The sequence below is a fragment of the Eutrema salsugineum genome, unplaced genomic scaffold (genome assembly GCF_000478725.1).
Source record: "Eutrema salsugineum unplaced genomic scaffold, Eutsalg1_0 scaffold_10, whole genome shotgun sequence".
In the NCBI taxonomy this organism is placed as follows: domain Eukaryota; kingdom Viridiplantae; phylum Streptophyta; class Magnoliopsida; order Brassicales; family Brassicaceae; genus Eutrema; species Eutrema salsugineum.
Genome location: NW_006256908.1, coordinates 8,266,841 through 8,288,053, shown reverse-complemented (window position 1 = coordinate 8,288,053; position 21,213 = coordinate 8,266,841). Strand labels below are relative to the sequence as shown.

The following is a 21,213-nucleotide window of genomic DNA, read 5'->3' as shown; positions in this document are numbered from 1 at the left end:
ATAACAATACTTTGATTCTTGATCAAGGGAAAGGCTCCGAAATGTTTATTTTCCGATCAAGCTCTGCATACCATACTTTCCAAGCCTCCTTGTAATGACCAAAAAGACCAGTTAAATCTCTGTTTAATCTCACAGAAGCCAAACAGAATCAAAGAATGCAGGATTTTATATAACACGCTTCAGTTAAGATTTGAGTGTGGTTGTTACCTTAATTACAATACTGTGGTCTGTAGGTAGAAGCAAGGGCCTCGAGATCTTGTAACCTAAAGTTATTTTTTTGGTTCCGACATCGTTCTTCCTCTTAGATGCACCTGTTGGTGAGAATGGGCCAAACACATAGCTCTTTGCAGCTGGTTTCGTTTCTTGCTCAGTGCATCATATTTCTTATATCCAATTTGCTTGTGTGGTTTGATGAACAATTAATCTGTTTTGTTTCTCTTTGTTGTCAAGTTCAAGTTTGTGAAATCTCTTCCAAATACCCGCTTCTTCGGTTCATAGGGTTTAAAGAAGCCAAAGAGAGACAGTAAGTCAAGATATTCACTTACCCCAGAGCAAAGAAACATCTTCACAAAGTTCTGCGAGAGAAGCCAGAGACATTTCTCCTTCTTGTGGTCTTAGAAAAAAGATAGCAAAGTGAGTTAGCTTGCGCAATTTAGAATCATTTGCAACAACAAATCATGTCGTGGATTGAAATCCCAGTAGTCATTAACAATTACAAGACATGTGGTTTTTATCTGGTAGAAAGAAGATGCAGATTGATAATAATCCAACATAACAAAGCACTAGCTAGAAAGAGAAGATTACCCATTTTAGAAAGTGATGAATCGTTAGGTGTTAAACTGAAAGATTCTTCTCTTTCATCATCGTTTGAGACCTATTACGAAGAATTGCGTTAGATCAGAAGAACTATAAGGGCCAAGATGAGCACGAAATTATTGAGAACGACCACAGAGTCACAGGTAACCAATCCAATGATTCACATCAAATGAAAATAAAATGTTAACATAGAAGGAATCATATTTTGTCTTGTTTAAAAAAAAACTCAAAACTAATTTTATGTAGAAATACGATTATGATCACTAACAAATTAACAATATACAAATTCTCCTTAAGCATATTATACAATTAATCTTAATACAAACAACCACTAAATCAGAAATGGCTATTGCCATAATCAATTTGTTGAAAGCAAATTTGTATAACAAAACATAAATTTACAAGCAATATTAATTAGATTTTTTTTTAATGTTTTTATGAATAAAAAAAATTAAAAGTGAACTTCAAATTACAGTATAATATATTTTGTAAGAAAATAAGCTTTTATAAGTATTTTATACTAATATTAGGCACTGGGCCAATGTTTTCCAATCAATCATAACATACACAGAGCCCTGGAGAGAAGTAACAAAAATGGCGAATAGGTTTTTCATCGAATTTAGTTCAGAACTTTGGACTCCAAAAGATTTGAAGTTTCTTCTACATATGTTCCAGTGAGCCACCTTTGAGCCTCTCCATTCGGGCCTGGAGACCGGACAATGCTTTCTCATCCATTGGGAGAACCACTGGATGTGGAGTCTCTGGTCCCATTTGGCTCGGGGGAACGGTCTGTTGTTGGTTCATTGATATGTTCTCCATTGATATGTTTTCGTTTGTTTGCATCAGCGGTTTGCTTACTGGCTCAAGGGTTCCTGATGATGCCAGTTGCATGGTCCTCATCCTCTCTCTGATTGCGTCTAGCGTCCCAGGATTGATGTTACTGGCTCGGAGGTCGTCGGTGTATGAATCAGATTTAGGGTTCATCAGAGGCTTTGCGTCTAAGGAAGGAATATCAGGAGATGGAAGAGCTAATGAAGAAGGGGGAGGAGTTGATAACGGTAGGCTTGAAGGCGTTCTCCCCGCAGCTGCGTTCTTCTCCACCTTAAAAAAAAAAACCGATTGCAAATTTTCAAGACAAAACACTCAAAGAATTACAGGAAATGATTGTAGAAGCTAGGTGGATTTGTTACAAACCTGGGCTAAACCGTCTCTTATGTAAGTACGAAACGCTTCGCTAGCGTTTTGAAGTTGGGAAAAGATATCAACCTACAGGCATTGAAATGAGTTTGCATTTATGCAATTTGGCTTGAATAGTCGTGTGGTGATGAAGAATAGGAGAAAGAGAGACTTGTAGTCCAAAGACATATTAATTACCTTTGGATACGACTTAGTGATGTGGTAGAGGTCGTAAAGACCAATGGTGGAAGTTTGTTTATCACCGATTTTCTTGAAAATCGCCCCAAGTTCTTGCTTCAACTGAACATCAGCAGAATTAGCGGGAGGTGAGGGATTGTTGGCTGTTGAATCTGTCCAATGGGTTTGGCCTACAGGTCCTGTTGCCGTTAACATTCTTGCTGCAGCTAAAGTCTGTAAGATAAAAGCATTTAAATAGTTACTATAGATGACATCTGAATTTCTTGAAACCCATTAAAATCCACTTGCAATATGGAAATGCTTTTTTTGAGGATGTATTATTTCATTAAGCAATTTAGGATAGATGATATTTCAAGTTCACCATCTCGAATATATGATTTTTAGTGCAACAGATCGTCCAGATGTGCTATGTGAGAAACCATCGCTTCAGCACATTTGCTAAAAAATTCTGGACAGGAAGCTAAAAGACTGAGAATTTACCTCAAGGTTCAGATCGATATAAGCCAGAATGATGGGTTGTGGCCTCATGTCAATAGGGACAAGAGACAAGTGTCCCTTTATTGCAGCTCCCCGTAGCTTCACAAGTTCATGTAGAACAGTTTTCACCATCCTCAGTGGTTTATCATCTGCCCCAGCTCTTTGTGTTGGAAAATATATCAACAGAGAACAAAATATTAGTGAATTGATAACGTTGAGTACGAAACCTGCGCATAAAAAACAGACCAAGAGTTGCAAAAGATATAAGAGTTCATTTATGGAGATGTACCTCCTACGGATCTCTTCCATTCCCAGCTCTTGCAGATATACATGGATGCTCTGAAGAAGTCGATCAAGATCAACCTCATATATGGTGCTTTGGAGGAGCTGAACATGAACAAGCAATTATCAGATACCAAACTTTATGACGAATATCTCATGATCAAATTCTACGGAACGGACTAATTTCGCGTCCTCCTAAGGATCCACATTCCAACACTTCTCTCCTAGAATTTTACTTTGCAACAAGTGTAACATATGTATCTGTCTCACAAAAGTTCCTATTTTGATTTCTCTCTTACTAAAACCAGAACAAGTAGTTTAGATTGTAACCAATTTTGTTGATATAATAAAGCTTAACATTAAAAAACAAAAAAAAGTTATATGACACTGTGATCGGAGCAAGGAGGAGCGGCGCGTAATGGAAAAATAAACAGCGGGGCTGGTACTTACAAGCTACGTAAGTTATGCCAACAACGATTGTCCTACAACAACCTTTCATAGAGATTTTACCTTTGTAAGTTTAATTAGGCATTTAACTACCAAATCAGAGAATTTCTGATTTCGGACAGCATAAACTTCAGCCGTGGCAGGTGAAGGCCATCTAGATGGATCTAGAGGACGTAGCAAGCTAATAAGGACAACGAACGATGATGTACGATCTGCATTATCCTGAATTTAATAACAAAAAATGAAGAGGATCAGAGAATTCCATAGTTACACATTAGAGAATTCCATACTCTCATATGAAGAAAACCCTTAGCATTGGGAGGAATATCTAACCAGGATCTTAAGCATCAAAACATTCAAAGCTTTCAGAAGTTGGCTGCCATCTTCCATACGTGGAACTCTTTCATCCAAAAGCCAAAGCAAGAGCTCTGTTATAAGGCTTTCTAGGGTCCCTTCTTTAACTGCATGGGCAAGCTTTTTATTTTGGAATGTCTGCAACAATACACACTAGTGAGCTTCACAGACAAACCTCAACGAGGAAGAGCAACATCACTAAAAGAATTAAATCACCCGTGTTACCTGCATAAGTGTGTTCAAAACATATTTACAAGACCTCGATGAAGCTCCCATTAAACTGACGTCAAATGTCTTGGCAACCTACCAGAAAATATATATATATATATATATATATATATATATATATATATATGTTTATATAAGTGGTTTGTTCATGACAAAAGTAAGTGTAAAGAAAGTTTATTAGGCAAACCTTATTTGCTAAGCATGAAACAAGCCCATCTGCATCTTTCACAAGTTCATCAATTGCACTCTCTTCTGGGTCATTAGAAGCCTGTGCCAACTCATGACACACAACTTTCATCCCTTCAACCGACTGCCACACAAAAAAAAATAAAAAAAAATAAAAGACCAAACAAACACTTGCAGAATCCCTTCAAATATGCATCATCTAGGTTTCCAAATGAAAAAAAAAATGTAGGTGGTAAGTATCATAAAACCTCCCATCGCAACCATATCAAACATATCACGTATACTAACTACTAAGAACCTTAAGTCAGGCTTTGTTACTGACTAGATAACTGAGCTACTATAATGGTAATAAAGCAAAACTTTTTTATTCCCTGAAACTGAAAAAACAAATTCCATAACAAACCAAACAATTTATACTAAGATCAAAATGATGTCCAAAGCCAGACAAGCCAGATACCTGCTCTGGAGAACCAAACATAATGATGTCCAAAGCCTCATTCCAGTCTGTAGGGCCATTAACTCCAGCTATTGTCCGAGGTACTGGGTTCCTCTCCAGATTTTGTTCAGAAATACCATAGCTTTGCCTGGGCGGTCAAATAGATTAAGTTGTGTATAGAGGCCGCATGAACACCAGAAACTTGTATATGTTCAAAGAACTTTCAGATACCAATAGAAAAAATTTACCTTGAAAATAAAGGACCAGGGACTATTTGAGAAAGGTCACCACTTTGCTCTGCCACTTCAGGTCTGGAGACAAACAGAAAGTGATATATAATAGAGATACTAAACCCTTAATTCTTGAATCCTTGATGTTCCTAATTACTAAACAACCAACATAAAAACACTTGTGACTCTACAATGCATCATTAGGCTTTGGATTTATGCGATATCTTACCAGAACCCCTTGATGCTGGTAAGGCAATGAAATGCAAAGTGATATCAAGATTTTCAATAAAATTACGCACCCGTTTTCTCTAACAGAACGTCTTAATGCTGCTCGTGCCTCCCCAGGTTTTCCTTCTCTTCTTTTCTCCATTTCTTTGATCTGATTCAGGGAAATTGATGAAAACTAACTCTCAAATACAAGACTAAGGCAGAAAAGTAGTTCATGTTTTGGACTTACTTTCCACTTAAATCTATCATCAAGCATACTCTTTTGAGCATCTGTGAGCTTCCCAACATACCGCCAGATATCCTCACCTGCAATGACAAGCCAAACAGTGAGAAAAGGGCAACAACAACCAAGAGCGTAATTCATTTCGGAATTATGATTTTGTTCCCGACTTTTTATAAAACATAGACGCCAAAAGAAGTATGAATTTGATGCCTACCAAGAATCTTATAACCCGTAGCCATGGTGTTCAGAGCAGCTTTTCTGAGTTCACCATCTCTTTCTGCCGTCAAGCTTGCAACCATATTCAAGTATTTCAGTAGACCACTTATCTGCTTACAAAGACATATTAGAATTCAAACAGAAGAGAAATGTCAAATAATTTGTCAAGTCCTACTACCTCAGTTCCACAAGTCTCAAGTAGATATCCGATGAGATCAGTACACTCTATCCTTGTACGGTTGTTTTTGGAACGCAAACCTTCCAAAATATAGGGATATGTTTTCGCTACAGAATATGTATGGATGATCTGCTTCATCAGCTCACGCATTTTTTCCCTTACTTTTTCAATGTTATGCCCCAACTGCTCCAAGGATAGGAAATTAAATATAAAGACACTGAAGCACCAAACTTTTTTCTAAGAGACAAGATAAAAGGTAATGGATAGACAGGCCAACGCCATAGAAAAGTGGACTAATATCAGATGCCTAACCTTCTCCGCCAAACAAGGCAAAAATATAGCAGCTTCTGCTTCTGTCAAGCAGTATTCCTCATCCTTCAATGTGTTGAAAAGTTCTGGCAGAAACTCAAGCACCTATTCTCCCAAGGCAAATGAAAGTCCATTAATATTGCATAAAAACAGTGTCAAACGTGAACAACAATAGCAGAAGAAACAATTACAAATTACCTTTAGCAGACAGGTCGTGTTGGATTTACAAAATTGCAACACAAACCACCTGAGCAGTATATCTAATACTTCTATAATGTCCTTCGAAAGAGATGGAAGTGCCTGCATTGAGAAAGAAAGAAAGAAGAACACATTAAAGAAAAATAAATAAGAAGATCTATCAGATTAACAAGGTTCCATCACAAGATGTCCGCATTCTAACATAAGATAGATACCTTCTGTAGGATTTCCAACCCATCTACTTGCTTCTTAAAGTCTGGACTCAACAACCGTTTTTGCAAGTCTTCCCTAAAAAATTTCATCATATCATTCTGCACAACCACCCATCATTAGTTATAACATGGTCGTAAGGCAGAAGTCATTTAAATCCTCTAGAAAACTAACCTCAAGATCCTGAATCTGTTCTGGTCGCAGCTCCTCAAATTTAGTTCTACGAACCACTACTCTCTCCCTGTCCTCCTGCAGATTAAACAAAAAAATTCAATCTTTTACCATCCTGCATAATACCTGTGGAAAATATTTTAAAAACCATCGGAAAACACGTCCCACCTTATTGGAGTCCTTAGTATTTAGCAAAGCCTGTGACTGGATAGCTATATCATGGACAGATGTAATTTGATCTGGCCTTGAGCCCTTGGTTGGTAAGGCTCTCTTCAGAAACAAAAAAAACTAGTCAGACAATTACAAATTGTACATAAAAACAAATATGTTAAGAGACAGAAACTTACTGATCTGGTTCCTTGCTTCATGGTACCATTAGAAGTCGATTTTGAAACCTTTGAAACACCTTTCGACGCTGGCCCCCCCATAGCTTTTGATGATTCAAATGGTTCTGAAAACATGACGTTAGTATGAACAGAAAAGGAACGGAGAGTAGAACATATGTTAACCAGACAACCAGGTCATGGAGAGGTACCTTGAACAAATCCTGGTCTTACTTTTTCAAGCACAATAGCTAATGCTGGGCCTTGAATATCTTTGAGATTCTTTTCAATCTGAGAAAAAATGCACACAACTATTCAGATATTGGGTTCAAGTCGTGGATAAAACAACTAATCAGATATTGGGTTCTAGTCATGAATAGAATAACTACTCAGATACTGGATATCTGTAAGATTTTTCTATATCTGAGAAACATGCGCACAGAAAATCAGATATTGGGTTCAAGTCATGAATAGAACAACTAATCCAGACTTTGGATACCATTACGATTCTTTTTAAGTCTGAGAAAAATGCACACTTCTAATCAGATTTTGGATTCTAGTCATGAATAAAACAAGCTTATGACACCAACCGTTTCTTGTCCACTGACTCTCAAGACCTCAGAAATGCATCCTTCGGCTGCTTTTCGCACATCTGCTGATTTGTCCTGGAAAGATTCACAGAAGCATAACAGATTACAATCATTGCAAAAAGACGTAATCACTGTTTGAAGCTGATGAGGCGGTATAACAATTTTAGATGAGTTACCATCATTGCGGTGCTTGCAGGTTTCAGTAAATGTATTGCATCAGCAAAGTCACTTAAACCAGCAAGTTGTTTTGTCAACCAATCAAAAAGATCTTTACGTCCTTCTGCTCCCATTTTTCCATCTGTTAGGACTATTATAATGTAAGGAATCTGCATTAAAAGAATAAAAATAAATAAAGATTTAAGTTGACGATATTAAATTACCAAGCAAAAGGCATGCAAAAGGAAATAATTATAACCAACCATTTTGTCGAGATGCACAGCACCAAGCCACAAATCAAGAGAAGCCAAGGTGCACTCTCTCATGTGCTTCTTGTTGTCACCAAGACATTTCAAAACATCAGATAGAATCCCCTGAAGTAAATCACTCAAGTATTTGGTAAAACTGGCAGGCAATGATTTATTAGTGTAAAATTATTTTCAATGTTTGACATGTATCACCAACCTTGCTTGCCTTCTCGACAGCTGGTCCCATAGCTGATGCAACACCTCCAATGGTAGTCAGTGTTTGCATAACAAGATTTTTGTTACTATCCAACAGTCGTCCTCGTAGACCACCAAATAGGTCTCCTATGGAACGTGACATAAATGGTACAGACAAAAATAAGGATTCACGACTAATTGTTGGAATGACAAATCGAAACTATAGGAGAATTATGGAAAGAATCATGACTTTATACCAGTTCCAGTTGGTTGAATACGTTTATTAGATTCTTCCAGAATTTTATTGACGGCTTCAATCGACTCCAAACGCATCTACAAAAGTTTTAAAACACCCATATTCAGCTCTATAGCTTAAAATAAATTTCCACAGAAGAATTTTTAGAGCACCTTCCAATCAGGACTCTCAAAGCCCTTAAGAAGATTAGGGGTAATCTTGCTACTGATATCTTCTCTAGGTAAGCTATCCAGCCCTCCAGCAGAAGTTGATGTTGAAACTGACGTCTTAACAGCTCTCTTTGGAGCAGCAGTCCCCTGATGAACAGAATATAAGTACAACAAGAAAAACAAGAGTTCCAACAATCAAGGCAATCCACGCAAATGTACCTCAAAAGGGTTTTTCTCATACTCGGTGTCAAGTGCACTTAGAAGTGCAGGTTTGACATCATTAAGAAACCCCTTGATGTCTGCAAACAAAAATAACAGCGTTTCATTCGATTATCAAGAGATGTTCTTCTAACAAACACAAGTTACACAAAGCAGCAGTGTAATGGATTAGTAGCCACCTGGACCAACAAACTTGTGTAAAGCACCCAAAAGTTTGATTGTCGCATTTCGGGTGGCAGCTGCACTAGATTGCAGCCCGACATCCTTACAAAAATCTATCAAATCCTGTGAAATGGACAGAAAAAAAACTCTCCTTTGTCAAGAATCTGACTGACACCCATTAGATCTCGGGTTCTATCAGTAATTATTAGGGAAAGCAGGACCTAGAAATGTCAAATAGAAAAAAAATCAAAACCTTTAGTTTCAAAAGTGAGACGCCAAAGTCATCAACTGCCGAAACCATCCATAACAAGCCTTCACTAAGAACCTTGGGGTTCTTGTGCTCTTTCATGATTTTGTAAAGCTACAAACAAAATCCCTAGATCATCATTCTGATCTAATCAAAGTGAACGTCAAAAGAGATTGACCAAAGCAGCACTTACCCTATCGAAAACAAATCCAGGACCAACAGCTTCGCAGAAAGCAGTAAGACATTTCATAGCAGAGGCTCGCGTCTTTATATCCGCAACTCGTTCACTAGTGCCTGCAAATTAACATAGAAAACTTAGGCAAATGAGCATGGAACTAATTATTAAGAAAAATAGAACTGACATCAGAGTACCGCATTCATCAAATGTGAAAGTAGCATTTTCTTCACATGATACTAACCCGTAATGCAAAGTACGACACATTTCTTAGGAAATTTCACCGCAGTCGAAGTAATGTAAGTGATGATTTCAATGACCTGTTGCTGAACCTGATATTCCAAGTAATATGGTCATGTACTTTAAATTTTGAGGGGATTATAATATAAAATACAAACAAAAAATATTTAGATCGAATAACAAACATACCTGCACATTTTTCTCATTCCAACCAGGAACTGCACACAACAACCGGACCAAGATTTCCACCGACTTGTCTAACTCTTGTAGACCTTCTATCTCTTCTTTCAAAGACAAAGTTGCTGCATGGCAAAATAATGAAAAAAAAAATCACCAAACTGATAAATACTTAAAAGCAAATAAACGATTTGCTAAACAGAGCTACTGTGACACGTGCTAGTACAGCTTTAATATAAGGAAATACAAGGCAGAAGAAAATATAGCTTCGATATCAAAATCAGGAACCTTGTAAAATAGATTTATCCTATACGTAGTGCAAATAAACATAAAAGGAGGTAACCGCTAATGATAGAAGAAAAACATTAAGATCAAAATAGTCCTCTAGGCCTTCAACAAACCTTCAAGTCTTTCTTTCCATACAGAGCTCTTTAACTGAGCAATAGTTTCTGGCTTTACAAGAGAACCTAATCTGCTTTCAATCTCTTCAAGACCCATCTCAGCAGGCTAAAAATGAAAAGAAGAATAAGAAGTTAACACAATAAAAATCTGACAAAAGGACAGTCAATCACATAACCATTTCTAAGTATATTTTTATGTACCTCGACATCTTCAGGTGGTTCAACAGATTTTGAACTTTCATTCCGAACAGCGCCATCTTTTTTGCTTCCACCTGATTTGGCACCCCCAGCCTTTTTGTTTGCAGGCTATAAAGAAGTCAGTGACCACATGTATTTAGACAACTAAATAAAAAATTATCACCCGTCACCATCTTTTCATAATGCTATTGACCAGGGGTTAAAGTCCGAGTGCTGGTGGAATTGAGAAAAAGAAAAGGTTTGCAAGTAACTGAAAACACCAAATAATGGCAAAATAAAACTCACAGCAGAAACAGCAGGTCTTTTCCCGCTCAACATGCTTGCTGCTGATTTCCTTACAAGGGAAGCTTCTGAGTTCTGCATAAAATTATGGAGTGGTATAGCTATTACGTGGACAGTCCATATTACCGAAATTAAATTAATAAAAAAAAAGGAATTACTACATGAACAGATACAAGACGTATAACTCCATTCAACCTAATACCAAGATGGGGAAAGGCAAGACATCTAATACCAACTACGTCACATATCTCGTCTCCACATCCGAGATGGCCTACCCTTCTCCCATCAAAAGGAAAAAAAAAATATATACTTATATATATATATATAAATGTAACACTGGAGATCTGAATAGGAGCGTACCCCTGTGGCAGTGCTCCCAACTGAAGACTGAACTGTCACTTTCATATGAAAATAGCATCAAATTAGAATGGGAAAAACCCGGCAAAAAAAAAAAAAAAAATTGATGTTCAGCATAAAGGCTGTGTAGAAAAGAAAGTCCGCAAACCTGAGCTTGTGCCAGCTGATTCACCACCACCAGAGCTTGCAATCATTTCTGAAAGTTTCTTTCTTCTAACATCATCAAGTTTTTCCAACGACCTTTCCAAAGGTCTCATACCTACAGACTGACATCACCAAAAGATAATAACCATACGAGGAATAGTAAAACATGAAGAAAAAAAGTAATTTATCCAGCATCAACGTACAACAGTCAACAGACGAGAATGAGAATAGGTTGCCGTTATAAAGCACAATATAAAATTAATACCTTCGCTATTGCAGCCAAAGCCGAAAATGCTGCATCCCTCACATCAGGAGTTCCATCATTGAGACACTACATTCCAGGCATCAATTAAAATAAGTTCAAATAATTTATTGTTTTCAAACTTAGAAATGATAACTGCGATCAAATTTAGCTCCGCTACCACCAACAAATAATAATACTGCAACCATACATACGTTATTTTTCCTCTTAGCACTAAGTTGTTGCATTTAGCTATGCTTGCATGATTCAGCAACTACTTGCTTCTATCTAATAGTACCATGCCTGTTCAGTTAAATAGAATTAAGGAGCAAATTAGGAACAGAAATACTAACCTCCATACATAAAGGGACATATTCTTTCTGCGCCTTTAGAATAAGAGCCTTATTACTTGTTTCAAGGCAGAATGTCAACCAGTTCAAAGTTAAAGAACGCACAAGTGGAACTTTGTTTTTCACTGCCGTCTTTACATCTGCAAAAGAGAGCAAAGATAATTGGATAACAGAAGAAAGCCATAGACGTTTAAACAAATCGGTCGCCAAACATCTGACTAATGATAAAAATATCAAACAAAATAATCTTAAGAAACCGATAGAGCTTCATAAAACAATATAAGATTAAACAGACTCTTGCCTTCTAAAATGTCAACAAGATTCAAACACCCAGCTTTGTACATTGCTTGTAGCGTTTGTGTAAGTGCCTCTGCGACTGTTGGCTTTTTCTCTTTCAGTTTTTCCTGTTCAAGGGATAAAAAGCCATCAAGTTTGTATCAAATGCTGGATTAAAAATTTAAAACCCATTCAGCTTATTTATACTCAAAAGACTAAATGTCTCTTCCTGTAATAATAATTGTGGATAAACGGATTCTACAAGACTCACAAGTAAAACAGGTAGCATAAACCGTGAACTAGCGGAGAAATGTGTCCTTAAACCACGTGCAAGATTTCCAATAGCTTGAATAGCTTCCACTGCTACGGCTAAGTTCACATCCGTGATAAGCTGCGAATGGAATGATTTACAAATACAATCAAGTCGCAATTATAAATAGTTAAGCAGGATTAAATCTTAGCAGCAGCAGCATCTACACACTAAACTGCAATTAGAAAACATTTTGCCGATTTGAAGGTTGAAAAAAAAAAAATGAACTTCAAACTTCAGATTATCCATAGAACATATGTTTGTAGGCTGCATCAGCACCAATTAGATATATTCTAAGGGAGCTAAAGTAAAACATACAAAGAGATTATAACATATAAATAATAATCAATGCTGCCTAAACTTCTTGTGGATAGTTGACTACCTTCTTTAAGGTCCGACAAATTTCTGAAAAATCACCAGGAGCAATTTTTTTAGTGGAAGCAAGCTTTGTTAGCTCTGCAACAGCTTCCTTACGTTCTGACCACTTTGTAGCTTTCTAAAAGAGAGAAAAAGGTAGTTTGTGTAACGTGTCACATGCAATCAAAATGGGAAGTAAGTAATATCTTATAAAAAGCTCTTTTAGTAAAGAACAACCGATAATATAAATGACAATGGGGCATTAAAAATCCACAACTCACCACTCCGTCCCAGAACCCAGACTTTTCCAAAGGTGTCAAAATGTCCACAGGATCCATAAGATCATACTCATCTATTTCCTGAGGCGCTGATAGTAGTGGGTAGATAAAGACGAGTTAAAGTAAGCAGCTTTCTCAACATCACTTATTAAAGAAACAAGTCACTGAAGTACAAGCTACTTACCATCAGCAACAGGTTCTTCACTGGGCCCAACACCCACGGCATCAGAACTAGCTTCTGCCTCTGGTTCTTTGTCTTGCTCAGACCTTTAAAGCCAAATACAGAGAAATAATTTAATTGCAGCTTTTCAAGATACATGCTAGTAGTTTTAACTTATAAAATAGGCATACAAAAAGATCATGAAACGAAGAAGACTCCTAATGCACATAGATTTAATAATCCAGAAGCTTGACAAAAGCAAATTGAATATTCACAAATCATAAGCTGCATAAAGGTGAAACTGGATCTGGTTTTACCTTCAAAGTCTTAAATGCATGTGCCAACAAAAACAATGCAAGATATGCAAAAAAGGATTAAAAAGGATTAAAAAAATATTTGTTATAGTTTATGGTAGTTACCTTATCTTTCGACTAGGCTTGGCACCCGCTGAAACATTGGCAAGCTCAGCCTCCAGCTCTTTTTTCTTACATTAACAGTAAAATCAAACATTAGCGTTTGCAAAAGAGCACAAGAGTATCTAGAACTTCTTCCATAGAATTTCGTGCATAACTTCAAGAAAACAATCTCAAATAAATTTTTAAATGACGGGCAGTATAACAGCCAAGGGCGTGGTTCTGATTTGCAATGGGGTCTATCTTCTATCTGTTATGACAAGAAACATGGTTTCCAACTCTAAACAAAAAAATGCAATTTTAATCCAGTTCATATCATCTTGGCAGCATCGCAACGGTACAAATCTACGGATCAACATAATCTTACCATTGTATCCCTCATTTTCTCAAACAATATAGACTTTACAGGGTCTTTCCCAATCCAACGGCACAGCTCAAGAGTCACCCCTTTAGCAGATGCACGGACATTCTGATCTTGATGGTCGAAAAGTTCAGGAAGCATCTTTAAAATCCTTTTGGGTGGAATAACCTTTGATCCAAATTCACTACGAAAGAAAACAAAATAGTGTGGTTAATTCAGACAAAAGCTTCCAAGAACCAATGGAGAAAACTAACTAGGACTTCAAAACAGACCTGAGAGCTTGAAACATAACGTCTACTGCAGGTACCACAGCCTTCGCAACTTTATTCTTTATAGCTTTCTCCAATGTATCCTACAATAATGCCAAATCTGTTAACTTGTATACGGATGATGTTCTCCTATAAATGACACAACTCCCACTAAATATCTTCTTGACAGTTGAAAATCAGAATGACTGAAACGATATCAAGTGGAGTTATCACCTTAAACTGGGGTCTTATTACTAGGGCAGTAAATTTAAAATTGCTGTGTGAAAGGGTATTTAAAACAAAAAAATTAAAGTAGACGTCTTCAAAACAACGGTAAAAGATGATATACAGATTCCTATCTCCTTCAGCAAAAAAGAGGTACCATCTATGGCAAACGGAGTCAAAATGACCATAACAGATCAAGACACCGTAACAACAACTCAAAACTAGAAAGTTAATTACTGGAACAGACCAGAGAAGATTCCATTTCTTGACCTTAAATACAGAATGGTCAAGAGAAATGTCAATTATTTAAAATGCCCCTTTCCTATTCTCTCAAATTAGACACCTAGCATAACACAAAACTGGCAACAGAGTCACATGCTATATCCTACATCACTCCGTATATGGTTGCATTCGGGGTTATAAAGCACTTTCATTTCTATGTCAGCTTCACCTATCCAGTTTTTAATACACCAGACCAGTCTATGCATCAGATAAGAGTGAAGGGGTTTAAGACTTAAGCGTACGTATCTAGATAGGCCTTACAGAGTTGCAAGAATGAATGGCATACCAGAAAAACATCAACGGCTTCTAGTTCTACCCAAAGCAAGAAAGCATCCTGCGCCTTCTGCACAGTCTTCGGCCGACCCGTGAGACATTTGGCAGCAATAGCATCGCAAACTTCCTTAGCGTACCTTCAAAAGCAGAAACAAGTTAACTAACTATTCACATGCAAAGAACGACTCGCGAAGCACATTATATAGAGCATTAAAAATAAACAGCAACATACCTTCCAGCGTCTGAGTCAGCTGCCTTCAAAAACGCAATCAAAGCATCGAGCCCCTTCTCTTGCACCGGCGCATTGGAATCCGCCACTGTCTTCCTAAACAAGTGACCTGCAAAAAAAAAAAAAAAATCAGAAATCCAACCAAAAGTAAAGCTTGATAGAACCCTAGACACATCACATTCCCGCTCCGAAATCCAAATTCAAAGCAGATCCGCAGCGAGATAGACCGCCCCAATCAGATCTGAGCTTCAAAATTAAAAACCCTAAAACACGAGGTGAGAAAAAAACCCACCAAAATCGCGGAGACGAGGGTCCTTAGGATCGGTAATAGAATCACAGACGGAAGCTAGGTCGACGTTGGCCTCGTTCCTAACCTTCCAATTCTTGTGCGCAAGCCGATCCTCCCATGGAAGTTTCTTCGCCTCCTTCAATAACTTCTCTTCCTCCGACATTTTCACAAATCAATCTCTCCGACGAAATCGATCTTATCGATCTATACCAGCCTTGTTCGTATGGTCTCCCTCAGCTTTCTCTCTCTTTTCAAATTTTTTTTGTTCGTGTTTTTAGTGCCGGCAAGAGAGAGAAGGAGAGAAAGGACAAAAGGAGAGTAGGGTGGAGCGTTATCAGAGAGAGAGAGAGAGTGGAGGAATTTTGGTTTCTACGTTTAAATCAGTGATGTAATTTTCTTCTTAAATTACTTCACGCGCCCTGCTATTGGAATGTGAACGCACGCGCGATAATTTTCAAACTTAACGAGCGTTTTCTTTCTCAATTCCACGTGGAAAGATCGGCATTTTCAAACTATTTTAGGGAACAAAAACAGAATTGTCCTATTTTTTGTGCCATAAAATTCATTAAATACAATCGCCTTAAACACATAAAACACATAGTATACGAAACCTAAAAAAAATTTATGTTAATCGATCACTGAATTTAAAATCTGTAATTTATAATCATCAATTAATAAGATGCTAAAAAAACTATTTAGTGTATCCAGGATAAATTTGGAAAGATTTTAATTTAAAATCTCAAAAACACTATTTATTCGGTTTGTAAGTTGCCACTAAAACCGGTTTATTAGAGTTATGGGCTTTATCAGGCCCATATATTGACTCGTTTTCTCCATTATATGTTACTGCCATCAACACTAACTCTTTTTCTCGATTTTGACTCGTTTTCTTGATTATCAGGCCCATATTTTGACACGTTTTAGCAAACACTCTACTTCCACCGCCATCATCATCTTGACTCGTCTGAAAGAATGGCCAATATGCCATAAAACGAAGGGAGAAAATCTTCAGTGCCACAACAGAGTCTCAGTGCCATAAATGAAGTGAAAACCCTATTATGTCCTTAATGAAAAGTAATTGTGGCATTGCTGAATTTTTGTTTTTGGTTTATTGGTTTAATTAAAAAAAAAAGAAAAACAAAACTCTCTCTCTCTTCCTCTCTCTTCCTCTCTCTTCCTCTCTCTTCCTCTCTCTCTCTTCGAATTGGACATTTCTGAGAAATTGGATTTGTCCGATCCGAGCTGAATCTTGCGCTAGACTCGTGACCCAGCTCGTCGGGACGTATTAGCCACCGCGTCGTCCTCCTGTACAGCACGACTTCGTTTTCTGAACTCGAGTGAGCTCCTTGCGAAGCATCAGGTATGATTTTGGGGTTTTATAATTTTGTGGGTCGATTTGTGAAATTTGTTAGTTTTAGCATGCACATTGGATATTTAAGACAACTATATGGGTCGATTAGTGGATGGTTGTTGGTGAATCGAGCTAAATCGTAGTCTTCTAGGTTGTGAATGATGAATCCGTCAGATTTGCGAGAATTGGGACAAGTGGTATAACTAAGAGTGTCGGGATAATTGGTACAACTGGTACAACTTAGATAGATTGGACAAGTGGTACAAATGGGACAACTTTAGAAACTGAGACAACTGGTACAATTGGTAGAACTTTAGAAAGTGGGACAACTGGTACAACTGGTACAGGTATAAATTGAGAGAAAGCTGACAATTGGCAATATTTTTATTTTGTTTTTTTTGTATTTGCAGGAGAGAATGAGTAGGCCCACAAACATATATTTTGAGTATGGAGGATATTATTCACCGAAAGGAGAAGAGTTTAAATGGAATTCTAAAAATTCCATATATGCTATATCATTTAGAAACTTATCTATGGAGGAGTTAACCTATTCGGTGCTTGTAGATGGTATATGCAAGAAGATTGGGTTGAATGACAGTATGAGGAATCTGAAATTGAGCTATATTCCGTTGGTAGCTAAGCCTTTTAGAGAGTCATGTATTGTTGATGATGGTGATGTTTATGTGTATCTTACGACAGTGGATAAAGAGGGACTTAGAGCCATTTTGAATGTGGAGCTAATGGAAGATATAGAGAGTGAAGAGCTTCCCAGAGCAGAAGACGCCCCTGATATTGAGGGACAACAGGGACAACAAAGAGACCAGTTGATTGTTTACAACCCGGAAGAAGCAGAGGGACAACAGGGACAACCAGAGAGGATGGACAATGTTGATTTAAAGGTAAGCTGTGAAATTGAGGGACAACAGGGACAAACTGAGAGGATGGAGAATGTTGATTTACGGGTAAGCTGTGAAATTGCGTTACCAGAGGAGAATGCGGAGTGTGGCATGCATGAAGATGTAGATGAACATGATCATGTTGAGCCTCTACGGCCTGTGGAACAAACTCGGTTTGTTCTAGAATGGGAGGATGGAGCTGGGTTTGAAAAAGGTCAAGAATTTCGATCCAAGGAGGCTTTGCGCGTTTTGGTCGACAGAGCTTCACATAAGGGCTGTTTTGAGGTAAAAACGGTAAAGTCAGATACAGGGCGACTCATACTAAGATGCCGGCAAGCTGAACTTGGTTGTACATGGTATCTACACGCCGTACGAATTGTGGATTCTACGTATTTCAGTATTAGGGTGTATAGGAATATCCATACCTGCTCTCGGGTTGTTTCGAGCACAATTCGGAATAAAAGGAAAGGCACACCACAAGTAGTAGCAGATGTTTTGCGTGGGTGCTATCCAGGAGAAGTAGACACCCCTGCGCCCAAAGCTTTGATTAAAGTTGTTCAAAATGAAGCTCACGTGAATGTGTCATACTCTACAGCCTTGAGAGGGAAAAAACTAGCTATTAGTGAAGTGAGGGGCAGTCCAGAAGAAAGCTATCGAAAGTTGTATTGTTATCTTTACATGTTACAGCTTGTTAATCCTGGGACAATAACCAGTGTGAAACTGGATGCCAAAAATAAGTTTAAGTATCTCTTTGTCGCTTTGGGCGCTAGTATTGAAGGCTTTAGAGCAATGAGGAAAGTCATAGTTGTGGATGCGACCTTTCTTAAGAGTGTGTACGGTGGTATGCTAGTATTTGCCACAGCGCAGGATCCTAATCATCACCATTATCCAATTGCAATGGGTGTTATTGATAGTGAGAAAGATGCTAGTTGGAAGTGGTTTTTTGAAACACTCAAAACTGTTATACCTGATGATAAGGAACTGGTTTTTATGAGTGACAGACATAAGAGCATCATTGGAGCAGTGAAGGAGGTGTACCCTCAGTCTCAGCATGGATATTGCATTTGGCATTTGTCGCAAAACATGAGAGGGAAAGCTGGGATTGGCTGCAAAGATTTGTGTGCAGTAAAATTCAGAGAATGCGCTCACAAATACACTGAAAATGAGTTCCTATGTGCGTACACTGATTTTAGGATATGGTTTCCAAAAGCTGCTGAGTATTTAGATGAGCATGTTGCGGTTGATAAATGGGCAAGGTGCTTCTTTAAAGGAGACAAGTACAACTTGGACACAAACAATGCATGTGAGTCTATGAATAGTGTCTTCAAGAAGGCAAGGAAGTATGCCTTATTACCGTTGATTGATGCATATGTTGAAAAAATCTCTGAATGGTTCAACAAGCATAGGAAAGACACTGCATATGCATCAGATTCGAAGACATTGGTGCCCTATGTTGAGAACCAATTGCATAGTCTATGTGCAATTGGTACAAGATTATTTGTCACTGAGCTTAACGCTACTCATCTGGAATACAGTGTGATTGGAGATGATGGGAAGAGTTATCTGGTCGATTTGTTAAGTAAATGTTGTAGCTGTAGGCGTTTTGATATAGACAAGATTCCCTGTGTTCATGCAATAGCCGCTGACATTGCAATGATGCGTTCGGCTGAGAGAAGAAGAGAAATCCACTTACATGAATTGTGCTCAAAATATTACCACATTGATACTTGGGCCCTGGCTTATTACAGGACTATTTATATGGTGCCACATCAGTCTACATGGATTATCCCTGATGAAATCCAGAAGTTAGTCGTTTTACCACCGGACTACACTAAGAAACGTGGAAGAAAGCGAGATAAGCGCTATCCCTCTACCGGAGAAGCTCGCCGTAAAGGATGTAACAAGTCACAACCGGGAATACATCTCGGACATTGGTACAACTAAGTTAGGTTTAGAGTTTTTTTGGATTTTGCATTTTTTGGGACAACTGGACAAGTTGGTACAACTACGTTATGTTTTTTTGTATTTTGATGTAGTTTAACTCTCAGGTGCAACCGGACAAGTTGGTACAACTAAGTTATGTTTAGAGTTTTTTTGGATTTTGCATTTTTTGGGACAACTGGACAAGTTGGTACAACTATGTTATGTTTTTTTGTATTTTGATGTAGTTTAACTCTCAGGTGCAACCGGACAAGTTGGTACAACTAAGTTAGGTTTAGAGTTTTTTTGGATTTTGCATTTTTTGGGACAACTGGACAAGTTGGTACAACTACGTTATGTTTTTTTGTATTTTGATGTAGTTTAACTCTCAGGTGCAACCGGACAAGTTGGTACAACTAAGTTATGTTTAGAGTTTTTTTGGATTTTGCATTTTTTGGGACAACTGGACAAGTTGGTACAACTACGTTATGTTTTTTTGTATTTCTTATATGTACTGAATTTCTGGACAAGTTGGTACAACTACGTAAGGTTTCTTGTTAACCTAACAAATTAAACCAAATGATACATGTAACTCTTTGATATTATCGGTTTGTTGAAACAATGTATGGGTTTCACATCAACATCCTCATATGATACATGTAACTCTTTCATAATGGAGCATCTTACAAAGGGCAAAACGAAATTTATATGATTTTGATCAAATTATCTTGCAATGTAATAGTAAATAGTAACCATGAGTCTATCGTCCCCTGGACAACTATTTAATACAGATTTATGTTACCGGACAAGTAGAATAATCAAAATGGACAACTATGACCAATTTTGGACAACAGGACGTATCGGTACAACTATGTGTTATTTTCGGTATTGAGCGCGTTAAGCACGTGTTAAATTAATATTTGCGGCGCCGGCAAATATTAGAATGAAACTCAGCGTTTTGATCAGTAGGCTCCTTTATAAGGAAATTCTTAGAGAAGAAAAAACAGAATTTCCCCCAAATCGAAAGCTCAATCTAGGGTTTAGCGGCCGCCGCTGGACAACAAGATGCCAAGCTATAGTTCGGGTTCTTCTTCTTCTAGGCACTCATGGGATAGTTCATATTACCGAGCTGATGGAGAAGATGGTATGAGAGAATCGTGTTGGTGTGGTCTCCTGATGGTTATCAGGGATTCGAAGTCAGAAGCCACCCGAGGAAGAAAGATGTACACTTGCCCAGATTGGACATTTGAGATAAAAACTTTTGGATTTTAGGTTATTTATACAATTTTAGATTTAGATGAATTTTATTTTAATTATTTTACACGCCTTGCTATATTCGCTTGGACCAAAATAAAGCTTCTCAGGCCCCATTGGCATCATTTCATCATCGGCATCCTGAATTTCAGAAGAGTAATATAAATTAGTTAAACTTGTTGTCCCAATTGTCCATAGTAACCTATATATATTAGTCCGACAAGTTGTCCCAGTTGTCCAATAAATACTGTAAACGAGTAATTGTCCCAGTTGTCCACACACGTTCAATAATTCTAAGTTGTCCCAGTTGTCCTATACACTATAACTATATGTTGTCCCAGTTGTCCTAATACCAAAAAAATCTTAAGCCACAAAATTGTCCTATTTGTCCGCAGCCCAAACATACATGTTACTACAT

The 21,213-nt window shown here is 37.7% G+C and overlaps 2 protein-coding genes across 3 annotated transcripts; one reads left to right on the top strand and one right to left on the bottom strand.

Moving 5' to 3' along the window:
• Window positions 1–1,285: 1,285 nt before the first annotated feature.
• On the bottom strand, window positions 1,286–15,703 carry LOC18027113 (protein MOR1). 2 transcript variants are annotated; one of them, XM_006410664.2, is made up of 52 exons: window positions 15,378–15,703; window positions 15,089–15,194; window positions 14,870–14,993; window positions 14,101–14,180; window positions 13,835–14,012; window positions 13,474–13,538; window positions 13,079–13,161; window positions 12,898–12,983; window positions 12,642–12,755; window positions 12,221–12,340; window positions 11,975–12,077; window positions 11,677–11,813; window positions 11,348–11,413; window positions 11,087–11,204; window positions 10,942–10,979; window positions 10,585–10,656; window positions 10,303–10,407; window positions 10,102–10,207; window positions 9,713–9,825; window positions 9,528–9,615; window positions 9,302–9,402; window positions 9,115–9,222; window positions 8,879–8,984; window positions 8,700–8,779; window positions 8,484–8,627; window positions 8,333–8,408; window positions 8,098–8,222; window positions 7,896–8,006; window positions 7,653–7,802; window positions 7,477–7,551; window positions 7,099–7,177; window positions 6,911–7,014; window positions 6,732–6,833; window positions 6,567–6,641; window positions 6,398–6,493; window positions 6,183–6,284; window positions 5,988–6,089; window positions 5,676–5,858; window positions 5,496–5,607; window positions 5,288–5,364; window positions 5,130–5,209; window positions 4,849–4,911; window positions 4,622–4,748; window positions 4,166–4,288; window positions 3,976–4,053; window positions 3,730–3,888; window positions 3,460–3,618; window positions 2,957–3,054; window positions 2,671–2,827; window positions 2,191–2,403; window positions 2,011–2,082; window positions 1,286–1,917 (listed from the first exon to the last, which is right to left on the bottom strand). In XM_006410664.2, exons 1-52 carry the CDS (start codon window positions 15,535–15,537, stop codon window positions 1,477–1,479), a joined length of 5,940 nt encoding a protein of 1,979 aa, XP_006410727.1. In that variant the 5' UTR covers window positions 15,538–15,703; the 3' UTR covers window positions 1,286–1,476. The 2 variants fall into 2 exon arrangements, with proteins under 2 accessions (XP_006410727.1, XP_024016718.1); XM_024160950.1 differs by having other exon boundaries at window positions 10,942–10,973.
• A 1,555-nt stretch (window positions 15,704–17,258) lies between these two features.
• On the top strand, window positions 17,259–19,565 carry LOC112081597. The gene has a single exon (XM_024148374.1). It carries the CDS (start codon window positions 17,259–17,261, stop codon window positions 19,563–19,565), a length of 2,307 nt encoding a protein of 768 aa, XP_024004142.1.
• The last annotated feature ends 1,648 nt before the right edge of the window (window positions 19,566–21,213 follow it).

What these genes read in the sequence shown, in the direction of transcription:
- LOC112081597 (XM_024148374.1), top strand. Translation starts at nt 17,259, where the DNA reads ATGGAGGAGTTAACCTATTCGGTGCTTGTAGATGGTATATGCAAGAAG.
- LOC18027113 (XM_006410664.2), bottom strand. Translation starts at nt 15,537, where the DNA reads ATGTCGGAGGAAGAGAAGTTATTGAAGGAGGCGAAGAAACTTCCATGG. An exon ending in CTGTCGAGAAGGCAAGCAAG is followed by an intron (nt 8,007 to 8,097) that starts GTTGGTGATACA and finishes GATTTACTTCAG; the next exon opens with GGGATTCTATCTGATGTTTT. An exon ending in TTTTGATGCTTAAGATCCTG is followed by an intron (nt 3,619 to 3,729) that starts GTTAGATATTCC and finishes TATTAAATTCAG; the next exon opens with GATAATGCAGATCGTACATC.